The sequence below is a fragment of the Aythya marila genome (assembly GCF_965140915.1).
Source record: "Aythya marila genome assembly, chromosome: 1".
NCBI classification, from domain to species: domain Eukaryota; kingdom Metazoa; phylum Chordata; class Aves; order Anseriformes; family Anatidae; genus Aythya; species Aythya marila.
This window is the reverse complement of record NC_139042.1, coordinates 179,905,736-179,925,735: the sequence shown is the minus strand read 5'-3', so window position 1 is coordinate 179,925,735 and position 20,000 is coordinate 179,905,736. Positions and strand designations below refer to the sequence as shown.

At 34.2% G+C, this 20,000-nt stretch overlaps 1 protein-coding gene across 10 annotated transcripts in view; it reads right to left on the bottom strand.

The window, feature by feature from the left end:
- FOXP2 (forkhead box P2) overlaps positions 1 to 20,000 on the bottom strand; it is a 431,190-nt gene that overhangs the window by 49,330 nt on the left and 361,860 nt on the right. For 5 of the 10 annotated variants that reach the window (XM_082769278.1, XM_082769280.1, XM_082769281.1 and 2 more), the window contains 5 exons: positions 14,867 to 15,004; positions 13,500 to 13,697; positions 11,828 to 11,996; positions 5,219 to 5,432; positions 3,474 to 3,578 (listed from right to left, as the gene is read on the bottom strand). In XM_082769278.1, coding sequence (XP_082625404.1) covers positions 3,474 to 3,578; positions 5,219 to 5,432; positions 11,828 to 11,996; positions 13,500 to 13,697; positions 14,867 to 15,004 — 824 coding nt within the window. Of the gene's footprint in view, positions 1 to 3,473; positions 3,579 to 5,218; positions 5,433 to 11,827; positions 11,997 to 13,499; positions 13,716 to 13,847; positions 13,899 to 14,866; positions 15,005 to 20,000 lie in introns of all 10 variants that reach the window. The other 5 variants (XM_082769279.1, XM_082769283.1, XM_082769284.1 and 2 more) reach the window with 5 other exon arrangements.

Below are 20,000 nucleotides of genomic sequence, written 5' to 3'. Positions count from 1 at the left end.
TGAGGTCATAATTTTATAGCCACACTACCTAGCTAAAGACAAAAAAGAAACACACTAAGAAAGAAAGAACATAATTCTGTGTATCACTTTGTAGCTGCAAGATGAAAATAATAATAAAAAGGAAAAAAAAAAACAGCAAGTTTTATACAGCAATAACTAGAATTTTTTAAGTTACTTTTTACAATTTTGTTTTTGTCATCCTTCCTGTGATCACTGTTCTTTGTAGACTTCTAAATGAGCTCTCTTGTTTTAATAATACACATAATCTGCTGGAAAGCTGGCCTATCTTCTCTAGCACTTTTTCCATGTCTCTGTAGTTGAAAACACTGCCCATCTTTGTACTGTAGATGTGTATGTTTGCAGGCATCTGCTGCATGCAGGTTAAAGAACACTTGTCTGCTGGCTGGACAAGTTGTAAACCTATGGTAAACCTTTTGATTTAAGCTCTACAAGTCAAATCCTTCCTACTCAAACTGACTTAGGACTAACAGAATGGAAATTAATTTCGCAGATAAAATACAATTAAGTTTTATCATGTTATATGTTATTGTACTCTGACATTTATAAAAAATACTGTGAAGTACTAATACTAAATGCTTTTAGTGATCTACCAGGTTCCTCACTTGGAGACCAACAAAATGATCGGCTTCTGTCAACACCTGTTTCGCAGTAAAATTTGAATTGCTTCAGTGCCTAGTATTTTGTTTAACTCATTACCTTCCTTCTAGTTATGTCATAATTTATTTTTCTGATCTGTCTTCATATTTTGAAGTTTTTCTTAGGCCAAAATCTGTTGTTTTTACAGAACAGTCAAAACTAATCTTGCATGCACAAACAACTGTAATCTAACATCATTTTGTCAAGACAGAAAATTATTTCATAAAATATAAACTGTAGTTTTGTGTCTAGAATTGAAAGATATCAAAGAAAAGATACAGGATTAGGTTTTTATGCATGTACAGAAATATATTATGGAGATCATCAGCTACACTTTCTTGAAACCAGTGCTTCTGTTTTCAAATACAAATCTAGTCCACAGCACACAGTGCATAACTTAAACTATTCTGCATATCTTAAAAGAATTCTAGATAATTGGGAACTCATTAAATTATCTTTTTTTTTTTAAATTATTATTTTAAAGTTCATATTGGACAAACAAAACTGAAGGAAAAAATACATTTCATGACTTTAAGACATTTATTGTAAGTTATTTGTCACTTCACCCTAAATCCTTTCCATTGTTATGAAAGTGAAGCAAAAACTCTGTCTTAATCTTCCTCATCAGATGCTTTGGCAAACCATTTTCTCAGCACAGGAAGTTAGAGTTCACTGCATAAACCAAGCACTCTTCAAAGTCATCATAAGTCTATTATAGAAACACACACTACTAGACTGGTATAGTGTACCTTATTAATATTTCATTTTGGTACAATATACTTGCATTAACTTTTTTAAACTCTGGTATCATATTGTTTCAAGTCAGGGAACCTAAAACATTGTAACAAAGATTAGACTAAGAGCAAAACCTTGAAAACTACAGCCATTAGTCCTGTCATCCCCTATAAAGTTAATGGGTTGGAAAAATGGTCAATCTTTGGACTAAAAGTTGATATTTAATTGAAAGAAAATGTTTTTTAATTGTAATGGGGATTTTGCATTAGTGTGAACATGAAAAGGTACTAAAGAATGTAATGCAAGGTTATGTATTGATTTCTATCTTATCACTAGTGTAACATGAAGGAATATTTCTATTCCATAAACAATCTGGCCTATTCAGCATCATGACTTCTTATTTGTTTTAAGGGCCTGAAAGACAGAATTGAATGAAAAGAAGAAATAATGTAAGATTCTCGAACATTTTTTTGCTGGTGTGTAGGACAAAAGCCATGACACTGCTGTAAACCCTGATTGACTCTACACCAGAATTATCAAGATGTTACATGTCGCTTTCACATTTTCCAGGGTTATTTGGCTCATGAAAGCAAGAGCATCTGTAAACCTAGCACTATACTGTGTTAATCAAAATGGTTTTAGTGATCATGGATTATAACAAGAGACCCGACATAATGGATGTGCAAAGTCTGGTCACAGAATTAGCATCACTGTAGCCTAGTGACCATAGACATATTTATAAAATTTAGCTTTTTCCTGAAGGGAGCATGCTTGAGTAAAACTAATTTAAATTCTTAATATTAATAATACTCACAATGATTCATTGAATTTGGGAAGATTCATTTGCTTTTTAATACTTTTTTTTTTTTTAATCCATTTCTTTTAAATCCTATACAGTTTTCTCTAATAATTACCCATTATTTTGATGTTCCATTAATGCACTTATAAACAAAAATGTATCAAGAGAGAGAAATACACTAGCTAAGATTTGCAAGTCAGCATAAATCATTTTATTTAAAATTGGTAGATAGCATGAGAAATGGATAAAGTATTTAAAATACTTTATGAAAAGTATTTCTTTAATTCTATTACAAAAGTTATTCTGACACTGAGTGCTTATGGTCTACTGTTAAGGTGCTTCTGTTATATACCCTGTAGTCTACCATTTGTAAACACATCTTTTTGATGTTTCTGCCAACATCCTGGCAACAAAGCAGTGCAATTTCAAATGAGCTAATTAACTTAATTGTTGATGAAGCATGAAACAGTTCACTCACCCTGTTAGCTGCACCATGACAACATAAGAGTCTCAGCCCCTGAAGTTACTCATCTATATAAGCCTATCTGTAGCTTTCCATTAAGATCTATTGCATGCCAAAATGAGTACAGCTCTTCTGACAAAGACCAGTCTATGATGTACATAGGTAGAAAAACAGGGCTGTTTTTGAAAGTTTAAATGAACACAGAAGTACTAGCAACTACTTAAAAATAAATAAATAAATCCTGAAACCCATTGCAGTTTGAAGCCGCAAATGAAAAGCTTTATCACTTATTTTCTAGATGTTCCAGTTTAGAAAATCACTGGCAAACCCAAATACGGAAAGTAAAAACTTTTGACATCATTCTGCAGTTCCATTTTTTTCTGTGTATCTCATGCACATACAAAAGGAAAAGCAAAAAGAAGTTATCAACTGAGAGTTAAAGGGTCGCATTCAGTCCTTTGTGCTTTTTTATTTATACTAGACACATGGATTCCTACTATACACAAAATGGCACAATTTAAAATGTGCTTTTTCATACCTCTACTACCCAATATACCATTTAAAGCATCACTTCAAATTTTCTGAGGCTCCATTTCAGTAAAGGATAATAAGAGGATTAAACAATGTGCTATTGAAAGGACTGCAAAATGGTTGACAAAGAAAGGATAACAACTTGACCCTCCACAGATAGCCTGAATCACCCAGTTGCTTGAAATATATAGAAAAAAGTCTGATGTGATTTACAGTAAAAGTTTGTTTGCCATCTTTCTCTTTTCCTTGCCTTAAGCAACACTGAACCAAGAATAAAAATCAACCTACTTTAAAAATTGTCCAAAATCTTCACAAACGCTTTCACAGCCAGGCCATTTGCAAACTCCATGACCATAGAGAGTATGGGAGGCCCCAGTCTCCTCATGTGACGAGCTGCAGCAAAAGAATAAGGCATCAGATTCATCTCAAAAGCCATAATCGTTGGAGGCTGCTAGCGCCTGTCAGGTTACGATCAGTGACAAACAGGTCAAAACAGGTCAATTTAGCTCAGAGCAGTCAGAAAAATTTAATCGTTCTATTGAATAGTTCAACTGCCAAGGCTAGATGATGTTCCAATTAGAGAAGAAATAGAGCCAAAGATGACTGTTAATAAAGGATGAAAAAATAAGATGACTGTATAATACCATATGCTAATTCTGCCATATGACCTTGGTGTAACATTTACCTATAAATAAAAAATATACTCAGAAGTGATCAATTCTGAAAAGAAACACTGAAGATGGACAGTCAGAATTTATGAATAATGTGAATGCTACTATAAAATAGTTGGATTTTCTGCTAAAATGTGTATAAAATTAAATAAATAAATTTTAAAATATTTTTGCTCACAAGTGTTGCTGCCATTAACTACTTGACTTAAAAAGAAATAAAAATAGCTGTTTTACTATAACCTCTGCAATATTTTCATCCATGTGCACTTATCAAAGAAATTCAGGGGACTACCCCATGGAAATGGGTACCAGCTACAGATCCTGAAGGAAAGAAACAACTTCTCTAACATATAACCACAAAAGCAATACTAACTAAAAGTATTACTGTAAGGTCTTCAGAGAAGTACCACTTTTTAAAATAATACAAAATAACAATGGAAAAATGTGATCACAATCACAGAAGGACTAGAGATACTTTAATTATTGTCTCCTATTTCAATATTAAAATATTAAATATTATTTAATTAAAAAAAATTTAATATTTTTGAAAATACAAAAATATTATTATTATATTTTGAAAATACAATAATAATTTGGGCTTTATAGATAGAAATTAAATTTCGTGCTATATTGAGATCATCTACATCTGACTATGCAAACATATTTACTGATTCTAAGTACTACAGCTAAAGTATTCTTGTACACATGTAATCCATTACTTGAAAATAAAGAACAGTTAAGAATATCTGTCCATGTGTTTGAAAAAATATTTTAACTTCATTCATACAGTTGAATTCTACTGTATAACACTAATGCCACTGAAAATTTGTATGAATTACACTGATTTACTCTTGTGCATAGAAGGAAAAATCAGTGGTTTTCTTCACAAGACACAAACAATATAATAACTGCTTTAATATACTAATTCTTAAAGCACTTTTTACACAGAGTCTGTCCAATGAATTGTAGACTTAACAACTATGCATATATACATTTTCTATGAAAACAGCAGTGTGATTCAACAGTTAATGCTTGACTGCTGAATGTGTTGATTCAAATACAAATGAAACAATGAACCAACCAAAGTGCCCACAAACACACTATTCTGGGATTTCTAACTGTTAACAAAAGTTCCTTAAGTTCATGTGTAATACAACTGCTAGTAATTGTAATTGCACCTGAAAAACTAGACGTCATTATTGAAAACGATGACCTATTGATAAACAGCTTTGAAAAATCTGGTCTCCGTGATCTCTTAAGTAACCTGTATTAAATATTGTGATTTGAAATAATGTGACTTATGATGTTAAACAACAGCTTTACATCAAATGATAAGCACAGTTGAAATCTCATCAGAATTACCTGTCTCGCCTTGCATTTAGAACTGAAGACTGTCCATTCACTATGGAATGATGAGTTATTGGTGGTGATGCTTTGGAAGTGGTGGAGGAGGTAGTAGAGGAGGAATTGTTAGTAGTGAGGTCTAGCCCTCCATGTTTAATGCCATTGTCTTCCATACTGTGAACTCCAGTCACTTCTTTCCATAACTGCTGAATCTCAGCAGGACTTAAGCCAGCTATAAAATGAAAGAGAGCCCCACTAATATAACAAAATAAGAGTTTCATATAATGAGCTCAGTGTTATTAATGGATTAATGCCAACAATAAAACTGATGCTGTTTTTCCAGCACAATCATTGTGTAGTAAAACATAAATTCATTTTTCTTCAGTCAGAATCCAGGTAATCTAGCTGTCTTCTCTAGGGTTATAAACAGTCGATTAGAAATCACCAACTTTAATAATATTACACTCCTTCTAAAAACACTACTCAAGGATCAAAGAGTGAAAGCTACAAAGAACTTGCAACTACTTCTTAAAATAATAATAATAATTAAAAAATAAAAAATAAAAAACTAAATACATATCCAGGCATTATTTTTGTTGTCTGCATAATAAATTTCTTGACATGTGAACACAACTCAATGTATACACAGTTAACTCAGCTTTTAAAATTCCCCCTTATTAAATATCTAATAGAAAATAGAAAAGTATATTACATCAAGGATACAAACATTAATATTCTCTTTAAACACTGAATAAGAATGGGGAGTGGGGGAAGCAGACAGGAGGGAGAAAAATCAGAAGATGAAAATGAAATCTATGACATTATAACAGGTTTAAAGTTTGAGAAAGAGGAATTTTATTAACAACACCTACATATTCATTAGTCCTATATAATGTTTACAAAAATGGTTTGATTTAAACACGTCTTAAGATACAATAAACAAAGTGAAGAACAAAACTACTACAGCACAGAGCTACTAATGATACTAGTACAGAATACTAGTGATTGCTTCAGCTCTTTGGTGCCATTCAGTGGCAACAAACAAGAAGAAAGCTAACAAAGGTGGCCCATTTAGAATTCCCTCTACATAGATGAAATTATGTCTAGGCCATCAAATTCCCCCACTGTTTTTTCATCCAACCCTACTGTGGAAAACAAATCAGAGGGCTTGGCTAGTAGACTCCATCTCACCAGTCTCCTGGGGTCACAGTCATACAAAATTTGAAGACAAGCAAATTTCTCTGCTATATGCACAGTACTGTTCTGGAGTCTGACCACCAGATCTTTGCATATAGATCAAATTTGCTCCATACTCCAGTTGTAGCCTGGAAATTTGTGGTTTCCATGATTCATCCCCAGCCACAAATTGCAATGTTTTGTTGAATACACTTATACATCTGCGTTAGGGTTGTCTGGCTTGAGTTGAGCACTTTGCATGAAGTCATGGAAACTTCCACTACAATTGTTTCTGCCTGAAGTAAAGACTCCCAAAACACAATAGAATAGCTGTGAGCATTCTCTTATCTCCTCTGTCTTACATACATACTATCTTATGCATCTAAGGTAGGAAGTTAATATATTGAAAGATGAAGAGTTCATCATAACTATATACATTTACTGTCACCGCCAGTCTTCATAAAATAGACATCTCTGTTTTGAAGAACACTAAATTAAATGTAGAAAAGAATGAGAAGCCCAGAGATCTTTTTGTGAAAGATCTTGTTTCAAATCTAGGTTTCTCAGCCTGACAGTTTGGGACAGAGGTATCTTAAAATCTAACTTTTTTGTTTTCATCTCAAGAAATAAATTTAGATAGGACACATTCACAGTATATTTGACTGCTTGAATGCAAAGAATTCAAAATGTTTATGTTTTCTGAGTGGAATTTTTGCTTATACTTTCTGAAATTGCTCAAAGTTTCTGCACTTCACAGAAAAGGATTTAAAATTTGTCTATTCATTCAAGCTTTTAATCAAGGATAGTTTTGCCTGGTAAGCAAGATGTATTAGAAAGATGTAAAGATCTTTCTTCACTGCTGGTAAAATCTGTTTATTCAATAACATTTTATTTTGAAGATACAGGAACTCAGACTACTGAAATGGATTCAACAAAAATTATGAAAAATGACAGTACGTTCCTTAATACTTCTCAATAACAGTCTCACCACTAAGTATACAAAGCTATTAAAAAAGAGACTGCTAGTAATTTAAAGAAATAATAATTTCTGGAGGTAGTGTGGAAACAAATTGGTTGGAAGATATTCAATTTTATTTAAATTATGGAATTACATTTTTAGACTAGTATTTTGTGTCTTGGTTCTCTGCCTTAGATGCCAACATCCACTGGCAAACTCTGCTAATACCAAAATGAAAGAGTTGATTGGAATGTACACCTTAAAACTGGACTTTAAATCATATTTGCACAGAAAAAAAATCAGATTTAAGGAGGCAAGCAAACAAGCTAGGCTCTAATTTACTGCATTAGGGAGATGGGTAACTGGAGTGATGCTAATACTAGTAGTAACTGTTTGATGAAAGTAAGTAATTACTAGTGTGTTCTTGATGTTCATGAGGTATGCTCCTACAAATTTTCAGTTTTGCCATGGTAAATAACAGTTACTCACAAATGTAATCACAAATCAAAATGAAAAGTAATGTATTCATTTAGGTGGAATGATATACATAGTAAATTATCCACTTCAAAGTATTCCCTTCCTCCTGACACTGAAAAAAATAAACTAGTTTTGTACATGAAAAATTTAAACCAAGAATAAATTACTTGAATAATCAGAGGGCAAACATATCGTTGGGTCTTGTTGCAAGAAAATTTTAATCACTGATCATCAAATTTTGGGCCCTGCAGGAGCTCCTTTCCCATGCAGAGTGGTCTCCTCCTCCTCTTGTGGTGTAAGCTACAGATGGAGCTGTGTTTCCAGGCTGTCTAGCTCACCTTGATTTTTAAAACGAGAAAGGAGTTTCTCTCTGGGCTCAGGCTGGTTAATTTTTACAATGTCTCCAAAGCACCCTGAAAGGTACCTGACCTTTAGGATTAAAGGATTAAGGGCAGGCACTTAAAAGTATAAAATTAATAAGGGAATTTGTAATTAATTGTAAATTACGGCAATTTTGTAGTTCTTGTGTCTAAAAAAGACCAACTCCCATTTTACAAGAGACCTGTAAAATGGCCGTCAGATTTTCATCTGTATGTAAAGGCAGGGTAAGTTTTAAAGTTTCATGGGTTGTGGTAACTCTCAAGCTAACCTCTCCACACTACATTAAAGGAGAAAGGATGAAGCAGAGGATCCAGGGTGGGATAAAAAATAAGAACTATAATGAAAAGAACCAATGCTCATTTGCTATACAATATTCTAACACCAACAATCCAAGAGATTTTGAGATTAGTTTTATAACTCTTTTCACCACTATCTATTTTACTTTTATGTTTGAATAAATACTTAATAAAACAACCACTCCCATGCATCTGCTTTTCATTTTCCTACACAGTCTGATCAAATCTTAGCTTTTTCTATTTTATTTTATTTTATTTTATTTTATTTTATTTTATTTTATTTTATTTTATTTTATTTTATTTTATTTTATTTATTTTATTTTATTTTATTTTATTTTATTGTTGTCATTTAGATACCTTCGCATTTAGCTAACATTATTTTAATATTACACAGAAATAACTCATTTTGAGTGAGGGGCTCTGGATATAGGATATTAAAGATCTCATCAAAAAATAAAGGCTAAAACACCTCATATATTTTATTTTCTATACTTGACTATCAAGTAAATATGGTAAACATTCTTATCCCTAAAAGGCAGAAACACAGAAACTAGACTTGGAGCAAATATTGCTTCTATATGCAAACCTCACAGCTGTATGCAGAAGTTATATCTTCTCATACTAATGAATGCAAAAAAAAAAAAAAAATTATTTGTCAGTAATAATTTCTGTTTTACAGGACTCTTTATTACCAATAACTTATAAACATGAATCCCCCTGTGCTTCTCTCATTGTTTTAGTCATCCACGTAACTCAGAAATCTAAGTGGGTCCACATAAAAATATGTTACACATCTGTAAATCCTTCTCTATAACAATATTATATATCTTGCAGCACAGTGGAAGGAGAAAAATGTGTTTTTACCATATCCAGTGTGTATTGCCTTAAAGAAGTTCTGAAGGTTTAATTTAATATTACCACAGAAAATGTCTGTCATAAAATGTGTTACATTTTTATGAGAAAAACAAGATTGATCCTCTTACTCTTACGCAAACCCCAAACAAGGGAATCTGTTAAAGTTAGTAAGTAGTATTTGGGTATTTTCTGTGTGTAAATCTAAGATTTACAAGAAAGCCTCAGCAGAACTGAAACCCATTAATCTTCATTACATTATAAACTAGATTGTGTGCTCTATCTTCCTGTGAAGGATACTATGGGCTATAAGAGACGCCCACTGAAAGAACTGGGAGCCAGTCACAGCTCTCCATTTGGTTCTCCCTTTGTTTCAGCATGTTGCTGGAAGACATTCCTTCTTACCCTCGTCACTTGAACTCCAGATCCCCTGGCACTTAGTGGCCTTTCTGGAGATTCTGCAAAGCCATTCTATGTTTTATTTACTTAGCACATCCACACCAGGGCCATTAAAAATCAACGTCCTATAAATTCACTTGTACGTTTAAAGGAACCCCCCATGTGCAGTAAATACTAGAACCAGAAGGCAAAATTGGAAGAATGAAATACGCCACTGGAATTCATTACAATTAAAGAAATAATGAGGCAGAAACAAACAATACATCAATTTACTTTCAAAAGAACAATTCATATACATTTTAACAGTAACGTTTTTAAATTTCTTTACTATTAGTTTTGGCCATGACTTCAATTATACTTAATTCTTTGACTAGAAGAAAGTTCTTAGAAAGAACCATGCAGTAGTTCTCCTTAAAAAGTACTTTAAAAAAATATATACTTTTTTTTTTTTTCTACTACAAGTATTTAAAAAAAAGGATTATTTTATATGTTTTTCTACTACAAGTGGATGAATGACTGTTGCATTAAATTAATGAATATCAGCGCAATTGGGTAGGAGTGTGCTGAGGGAAATCTATGGGGATTGCTTAATGTGAGAGAAAACCTGAGGAATTCCTCTTACAACAGATGGCACGAGAGGAGGTTGCAGAAGGTAAAGCTGTTCAGAGGGAGGATGTGTTTCAATTACTTTTTCCCCGTCTGGCCCAATGTGACTTTGTACAGAAGGAAACCAGCATTAGCAGTCTCACATGTCCAAATTCATGAATCATCTCACCTCCTCACTGCTATTCACAAATAATAAGGTGTAGTGTGATAGCTTATTTATGACTCTTTTCTGTTGCTGTAATTTTTATAAATTTAGGTATGCTTGTGGCATAGCATTTTCACACAAAATAATATATGGAATTAACACATATAACACAAAACAAAACAAAACAAAACAAAACACTAAATGTCTCAGGCCTTTTTTCTTTTTTTTTTCTCTCCACCTCCTCCCCCCCTCCTTTTATTTTTTTTTTTGTTCTACACTTGGCTATATACTATGTACTCTGCTCATCTAATTTTTGAAGCTTCAATCTCATAACAGTTATCTCACGGAGGAACCAGATACCTGCATAAAGGCCAATTAAAAGGTTGCGTGCTATGAACACAATCTAAAAAAATGTTCCTTGCAGAACTGGAGTGTCAGAGATCAGAACATTATGTAATTTTTATGACAGACATTTAGCTCATCTCTGTATGGTAACAAAAACAGAAACACATGCCACATAGTTTACAGAGTCATTAATATGTGAAATCTCTGGTCTTGTCTAAAAATGTAAGCACTCTTAATTTCCAAGTTAATTTACTTTTCAAAAGTATGTGCCCTACTTTCTTTCAACCTTGAATTTATTTGTGTCAAGTGTTAGAGAGTTTGAGTTTTTACTGAGAAATCTTGATCGAAATGACCTTTTCTAGACTTCTTAACTGTTATTTGTCTATAATAATTCATTACTGTTGGATTCACAACTTACAAAAAATTTTGTTATATTTAACATATTTAATAGGAATGACTAGCAGTGACAATGAACTCTAAGGTATGTCCTTAAATTCAATTGTCACCATTTGAAGATTCAAAGTACTTTCCAATACCAAACACTTTTTTTTTTTTTCCTTAGAAAAAGAAAATGTGAGCTTTGGGATTACTTTAATATCACTGTTCGATACTTTTTATATCTGTTCCCTTATATTAAATGAAATGATAACATTCACACTAAATCAGATTTCAGTAATTCCTCAGAGGAAAGCAACGGTGCTTGAATAGTGTTCCTATTAGAAATTGTTTTCAGAACATAGGGCTAATAAATATGCATTTATTTCTAAGAAAAAAGAAAGAAAAAAAAAAAACACTAAAAAGATGCTTTTTTTCCATAAAAGTATGCTGTAAAACTTATCTGCCTCAAGAAAAAAATGTAATATGAATAATAATATTTTAATAATAAAATATGCTTAAGTGTCATAATGGGAAACTGCTGAAGTTCAGATGAAAATGGAACGGTAAAAAAGTTGTGCATTAGAAATTACTCCAATCACATTTTGTTGGCATACCTTGTGGCAGAGACTGGACAGGAAGAGCAGACTGGCCAGGTGGGATGGAAATGAGTCCCTGACGCTGAAGGTTCAGCAGATGTTGCTGCTGCTGAAGTTGTTGCATCTGGAGGAGCTGCTGCTGGAAGACAAGCTGCTGGGCTGCCAACTGCTGCTGCTGCTGCTGCTGCTACAAAAAGATGGGGGAAAAAAAAAAACGTAGCAAAGAGTAAAGTGGGCATTGAAGGCTAAAAAGACAAAAATGTAAAATCAGCTTCTTTCCCTTTAATCTCAGCTATTGAATAATAATGCTATTTGTAGAATACTTGGACAGTGAAATCATTTGAAATTTTTTATTATATTCATTCAAGCTATTAGGTGTTAGGGAGCATGGCAAGATACATTTAATGACACACTAAAGAAAAGGGTCAAGAGAAAGTATATAACAGCTGTTTGAAACACATAAAAAAAAAGAAGAAAAAAAAGCCCAGCTCATGGCAGATGATAACAAATTTATCTATGCTAAAATTGTAACTCTTCACAGCCGTCTATGATTCGAAGGCACTCTTGTTTTTCCAATTGACTAAGTTTGGTCCGCAGTGGCCCATGAATGTGGTCTCCAGTGATCTATTAGTAAACTGGGATGTAGCCTTCATTTCACTGGCCTGTTAGCTCTCTCTCTTTTCTGGTCAGAATATATTAAAACGAGCACTACATTCAAGGCAAAGAAGTGCCCTATTATGAATAGAAGTATAAGTTCCAATTTTGTGAGGCATTTCGAGACAAACTGGAGTCTGCAAAGACTCAGGAGGGTATAAGCAGGCAGTCACACTTCAGAGGAAGACAAGCTGCTGTGGAAGACCTTTCTTTTCTAGTTTGGGGAAAAGAGAAACTTCTGATGCGCTCACTGGAAAACAGACTGCATAATGGAGCAAGTCATGTGGATTGCCCAGAGCCTCCGGAGAAATACGGGAGCAATTTCTATTCCGTAGTTGATGGCTGTCTGAAATTCTATTCACAAATCCAAACAGAAACAAAGCCTCAGGAGGTCACGACTGCTTCCTCGACGTTTGCATAATGGGCAGCTTGAAGACAACGTCTAGGATACCTGCTGATCAATTTAACTACTTCAACATGTTTTGTTTGTATTATGTTTATATTTGATGCAGTTTGCTGACAAGTGCAAGCTAGGCCTGAGAAACCAGCTTGTCAGGTTGATTTATGAGCACATCAAACTGTAACTTTCTACTCGCCACTCCAAACCTACAGTAGCAGTTCATTAATCAGGGGCCTGTGACTTTGAAATCTGTGCTCAATCGCTTTTTTTCAGCCATGGACTAAATTTGCATGCTCTCTGAGCTGTGCCACTGAGAAAAGTAAGGCTCTTTCCCCGTTACGGACTGCCTGTGAATACAAGATAATCAGTACAGTGTCCACCACGCCACTTGTGCTTTGCACACTCGGATTCATTAGCGGACATTAGATGACAGCAGCACTGGACTGCTCAAATCCTATGTCTCAGAGAGGGGAGCAGGAGAATTATACTGGCACTGCTATTAAGCCCTGTAAAAACACAAGAACAAATCTTTGATGGCTGAATTCTTGCTACAGGAAAAGACCTAAACTAGCCGTGTCTTTTCCAAGCTTCTGATGGCTCGTACTGGTATGAATCAGCAAGGCTCTTGGCTCCTACCTCTTTTGCTTGCTTTCCTGGGTGCTGCTGCTGCTGCTGTTGCTGCTGCTGCTGCTGCTGCTGTTGCTGTTGCTGCTGCTGCTGTTGTTGCTGCTGTTGCTGCTGTTGTTGTTGCTGTTGCTGCTGCTGTTGCTGCTGCTGCAAAAGCTGAAGATGTAACTGCTCTTGCTGTTTCTTGTAAAACTCTTGTAGTTGTTGCTGAATAAACCATTTTGACTTTAATAAATAAAGGCAAAAGTTTCAAGTATTATAAATCTCCTAAACTCTTCTAGATTGGCATATGGTGGCGTAGCCATTAAGAATCACCTCATAACAAGAAATGTGATTTGAAGAGGCAGATCTACATACATTTTTTTCCAAGGCGGTTCTGAAATTTTCCAATGCAGATTCCAAAATATCCTAAACAGAAGGGTATAGAAAATCTGTATTCTAAAGGGAATGCAAGAGCCAAATTAACTCCTCAAATAACTATGCCTAAATTCCTCGCATGTCCTATATAACAAACCAGAAGCTGTACTCTTCCACTTGCAAGAAACCAACAAGTCACTAAGGCCAAACTAAACTGTCTGTTTCTTAGGAAAAAAGGTAATTAATCTGTCAATCTGTTTAGTGGGATGCCAGATTCACAACTGAAGGTGAATTGCCTGTGATGATCATGGTACTAGAAATTAAAGTGTTTAAACATACAATGGCTGAGCTATGACTACCAGATGTGTCATTTTCAGTATGACAAATAAGCATCCAAAAATCTACACTTATGCTGAGGTCCTGAGCTCTGACACTACCTCTACTGTAAGAACAAGTCCATGGAGTGTTCACTTAACTGCCAGCTTTTGTGCTAAGAAAACAGCAACCTCCTCCTTCATTTTATCCTTATCTGGGACACATTTTGGAGGTAAAAAACAAACTAAAACAAACAAACAAACAAACTTTTCCTATGATGAAACAAGCTACTAAGTTCAAATTTCATAACCGCATACCATTTATGTGACTAAAGGGAGCACTACAGTTTTATGAATTTTAAAGCAACAATTATCTACAACTCTATTTGCACTTCCTTTGGCAAGTCTACAATTAAAATGTGCCTAAGCACTTGAAGATTTAAATATCAATTTGTTCAGTATTTGTAATGCATCTGCCACTGCTGCTGCTACTGCTGTTTTTAATATAATATTAAATGTTTCAAAATTGCAATTTCACACTTCTGCAATTAAAACAAGAAATTTAAAGACTGAGAAGTTTCAAATTTATTTCATTCTTTTTGGTATAATAAGCGATGAAATATTACCAACTAAGACCCATAAAATCTGGCTAACAGTTGTGAGAACACTCTGTGCTAGCAGTCCAAAGCAGGTAACCCACATTACCTGCTGCAACATAACTGCTTGCTGCTGCTGGAGAAGTGCTTGAAGCTGCTGGGGAGACAACACTTGCTGCTGGAGAATCTGCTGCATTTGCTGAGGGGTGATCACCTGGGGAGTCATCATGGCCACTGACACAGGCACCTGCACAGAGAAAGAAAGATATCATCATCAAACATGTTTTAGTTTGCCTGCACCACAGTTGTATGTCTTTTTTATTTTGTACCAAAGATGGACCATAATTTTTTACATAATATTTATCACTGTGAAGTTCCAGTTTCAGTCAGAATCTGTTATTTTAAGACCACAGTACTGTGGCACTCTATTTCCAGAGGCATCAGATTCGATCAGACTCAAGCTTTATGTTTTGCATCTCTTATGTATTCCTGCAAGAAACTTAAGCATTGGCTAGTACAAATGTGTATTTAAAAATAAATGATCACATGGCAGGGCTCTCAACACTTCATAATCAATCATCTTATCAAGTGTCATAATGTTACGAATGGAAAAATCTATTGAGACTGTTTCAAAAGATATGATTAAAACAGACAGAAAAATAAGTATCTTAAAACAGTAAATGTTTTATACAATAAAGACACTTAGCTTAGAAAAATATTTGTGCTATACATCATTTTAGTGTAAGAAAACCCTTCCTGCTCAGATATTCTATTAGGGAAGTCTGATTTATATTGGAAAAATAGTACTGCAGACTTAGTGGAGTACAGAGCAAAGGACACCAAGTCAGTTACCCAGTCTCCGTAAAGGGAGATGTATTTTCAGTGAAAGTCTGGCAACCTTCAAGTTGCCAGTCTTCAAGTCTTCAACAAGATTATTACTTTCTCCATGAAACTTTATAAATGTATTTTTGGGTAGGTGCTGTTTTAAACATGGCTTTGTTTTCTGTTTGTCACACACACACAGACGAAGTGTGCACACATGCATAAACACCCACGCACACACAGGCTCTTAGGAATATAGGCATGAGAGGCAAAGACACAGCAAGCGTGTGTGTGTGTGAATAAGAGTGGGAAGACCTGTAAAAGAGCCTGAGGTACATACCAAGCTGCTGCAGCAGATGCACTGTGTGAAACCACTGCTCAAACTAACCTGTACACAGTCAGACAGCTACCAGCAGGACAAGCTTTTCACCCTTGAAATAGTAACCACTTGCCTAGCTAAATTCAATTTTTTTTTTTTCTGTATATATTAGAAAGTCAGCATATAAATCCTGTTTTGTGATATTTTTGTGGGACATAACACACTTCTGTAAATCAGCAAAAATAATGTTATTTTTAATAAAGTAAATCACAAACAATTCTTAACAGGAAATACTTTTCTAATATTTTTATTACTTGGATCTATCCCCAAAAAAATAGCATAGATGTAACACTCAAAGAAGAAGAAATACAAGTCTTCTGAAATTTACAATTAGAAGAAACTACTTCATCTACTATTACACAGAATGCTATGTTTCACACATAAATTGATATTTAAGAGCATAATTGGAGCTCTTAAAATATTGACTAATTGAGAGTCTGAAAGTAAAAATACCATTAATGAAAATCTGCTAATCTTTTGCAAATAATAAATTAATTTTAAGGAAAAAAAAATATATCTGAAGTCCTTACTCTAAAACACAAGTGCAAGAGAAAAAACAGACTTCCACTCACAATCAAATACTTTGGGGAGGATTCATCTCTCTTAACTTTAGCCATCCAGCAGTTAGACATTTAATCTCAGCTATCACTGGAATTTTCTATAGAATAAGGAAATCCTGAATAGAATAAGGAAATCCTGAGGGAGGTTTATCTTTTTTTTTTTTTTTTTTTTTTTAACTATTTGGGATTAACAGTATGGGATTCATCACTCTCTGAGTGTTCCTGTCTTTTTTCATTGAGTCTAGACTCACTTTGAGAAGGCACCTACTTTTCAGATGGTTAATGTTGGTTGTTACTCTCAGTGACTCCCAGAAGTTCTGTAGTATTGGAAACACCACATCTCTATGCAATAATACCTTATTCTAAGCCTACCAAATCCCAAGGGCAGGACAAACAAGTTTTTACACTTTGTGATGCATGAGCAAACAGGAAAATTCACTGACTGCAACCAGTGCTCATCTCCCTCAAAAGTCAGTATGATTTTCCTCTGTTTCCTCTGTTTACACAAGATCTGAACTTGCCTTCTAGCAACAGTTTTGCCTCAGTCATGCTATTCAAGACCCATGTGTGACACAGAAATGAGAATGCAGAGAGGAAGATAAGTGCTTTCCCCATTAAACCATTACCTCTAACCTTTAAACCCTGAAAGATTTTTCCTAGCACTCACATGCCTGCTATATAAAATATAGCAAATGGTGAAGGTGTTGCACACTTGTTACTCTACTTCTCCTCTTCCCTCTACATTTGCTTTCTGTCCTCTCTGGTTGAAGTATTTTCAAAAACATGTAAAAATTGTGATCCAAACAGAGTGAAAATCAATTTCTCTCTAGAAGTGGCCTGACTTATTTCCATTCAGTGCTAAAGACTGCAGCCAGTACAACGCATGCCATGCTCTGTTCCTTAGTCTGAAATACAGATTCCCCTTCACATGTCCCATTTCTGCTGGTTTTGTTCTGAACCTCCCTGGCTGTGTACTTGCTCTCGTATCTGGAGACACACCTGATTTGTGGCACACTCTAAGAGCTTTTCTATTCCTTTTTTCTTTTCCCCCTTTTCCAGCAGTCACTTTCAACTGCATAAACTGGAGCAGAGAACTTAATTCACCTATATTTAAGGATGATGGTCAAAAGCATGAAAAAAAACAGACAGTCATGACCATTAGTAAAAATAAATATTTATATAGATAACATGGCCCTTAACAGAACTATATGTGATGATCCCTGTATATATATCATACTTGATACATATCTTCTTCCTCACAGATAAAGGGTAAAGCATTCTGAAAACTGCTTGAATTTCAAATTAGCAAAACTTATTACACAAAGAAATTTCTTTAATTGCAACTAATAAATTAGTACATTTCACAGCCTTCAGGGATATACCAAACTGCACTTTATTTCTTATTGGCTCAATGTTACGGTGGTACCTAGGTCTGAAGAATATCAGAAAGGTGCTATGTTATGGCCAATTACATGCATTAAGAATTTCTGCTTTACTGTGTATATTTTTCAAGTTTTCTGTTCTGATTTCACAAAATTGTAGCAGAGTAAAATTCTGATTCCTTCTCATAGGAATCTTTCAATGCATCCAAAGTCAGTTCAGGCAGAGGGCAGTAGAGGGACCCAGTGAAAAGATTTGATCAGGTGCAGTATTGGTTTATTTCAGTGGGCCACAACTCCCCAGAAATTTCTCAAACAGACATCTCACACACAAAAAAATGAAGAGACAACATGTAATACGTGGTTTGTAACTGCAACCCATTTGTCACTAGATGTCCTCAAAGAACTCAAACTCCAAATTCTGTCATGAAGATGATCGCATACAACAACCCTACAGAATGCCACGGCTCTGACAGCCTCAGAAGAACATGTAAATTCAGACGCTCCACGTTTTGAAGTTTCCCATTGATTCTGTTGTGTGATGTACCCCATTTTTAGGATTAGATTTAAAGTCCTGCTAAATGAAAGTAAAGATGGACAAACAAAAACATTTTTACACACCTAGACAGGATTTCAGACAAAATGATTTATAAACTGCTTCATTACTACATGTGAATGCACTAATTAAAGAAGACCTTGGATGCAAAACAAAAGGCTTAATATTGGCAATTAGATAGATGGCTATGGTTGAAGAAATGAAGATGGAACTTTTCTGAAGACTAGAAAAATGTTTTTACCCAGATCAATTTAATAAAAAAAAAAAAAAAAGAGGCTGAGTCTGTGTGTTTAATACCACTCTTCTGTCATGCATGAAAAGTTCAGCTTTACCTATAAGGAAGCATATCAGGTAAATGCTCATCTATTCTTCCTACAGGCTAAATGATAACAGGGATCATACAAAATTCATTTCTTGATGCTACCTACAAAAATCATATTCCTAATGCCAACAATGGAAGACAGCACAGATAGCCTGCGTCTTCAGTAACATTTTGCTTTTTTTTGGAAGCCTTGAAAACCTGTACACATATTTTCAAGAAACAGTGATCCATCTACCTTTGACTAAAACCAAATGCAGCAAAAGGAGACAAACTATTTTTATTCCAAATTCTTTTATTTATTTTTTTTTAAGTAACATTGGTAGGGAAAATTACATGCTAAACTTGACCTCAGTTTTCAGCACTTTTGAAGAGAGTAACAAAATCACATATAATAGTCACATTCGGAGCCAGTTCAAGGTACATAAGAATTACTTCTTTGCTACAGATGGAGAAAACAAGTTACAAATTTTAAGTAATTAATCCAAGGTTATATGATATTTAAGTGGCAGATCTGAGAATGGAATTAAGACAAGTCTTTCTCTAGTTTATTGAAAGTGAAATTAAACATTTAATGGAGAAACTTCTCTCTGTAGAATCCTTCTTTTAAAAATAAATGTTGGTGTGACAACACACATTTACAGTGCACGATTGGGCTCTTTAGCAGGAAACATTTATTTTAAAAGATGGTACTACTGCATCCCTTCTCTTCCCACTTCAGTAATGTGTGGAGTGTCTATCGTAACAATAACCTTTTGAATCTCTCTGGTTTTACAATATTAAAATGAGCTGAGAATGAACGAAGGAGTATTTGTAAGCTTTTCATAGCTAGTGAACAGGAATACATAATGATTCCCCTAGGTGGACAATATGTACTGCCCAATTCTATATGGCTTTCCAGTTATATAAGGTTACATGTTCCTAAAGCATCCTGAAAATAAAAGTTGTGATACAAAGAACTAGTATTTATCAATAGAGAAACACCAAATCATATGCAACAGGAAGAATAATAAAGTAACAAATAATTCAATTCATTTTATTTTGTATCATGACTCCTGTTTTCCATGTTTACAGTGGAATTTAATTCATTATTAATAATCTATCTACATTTTAATTAATTTAATATAACAGAGTGTGCTTTGTTGTGTAATTATAGTTTAAAGAACTTTATCTCTGGAGCTATTTTTTTTATTGGATACTTCTCCAATTACATGTAAACATTTTAGGA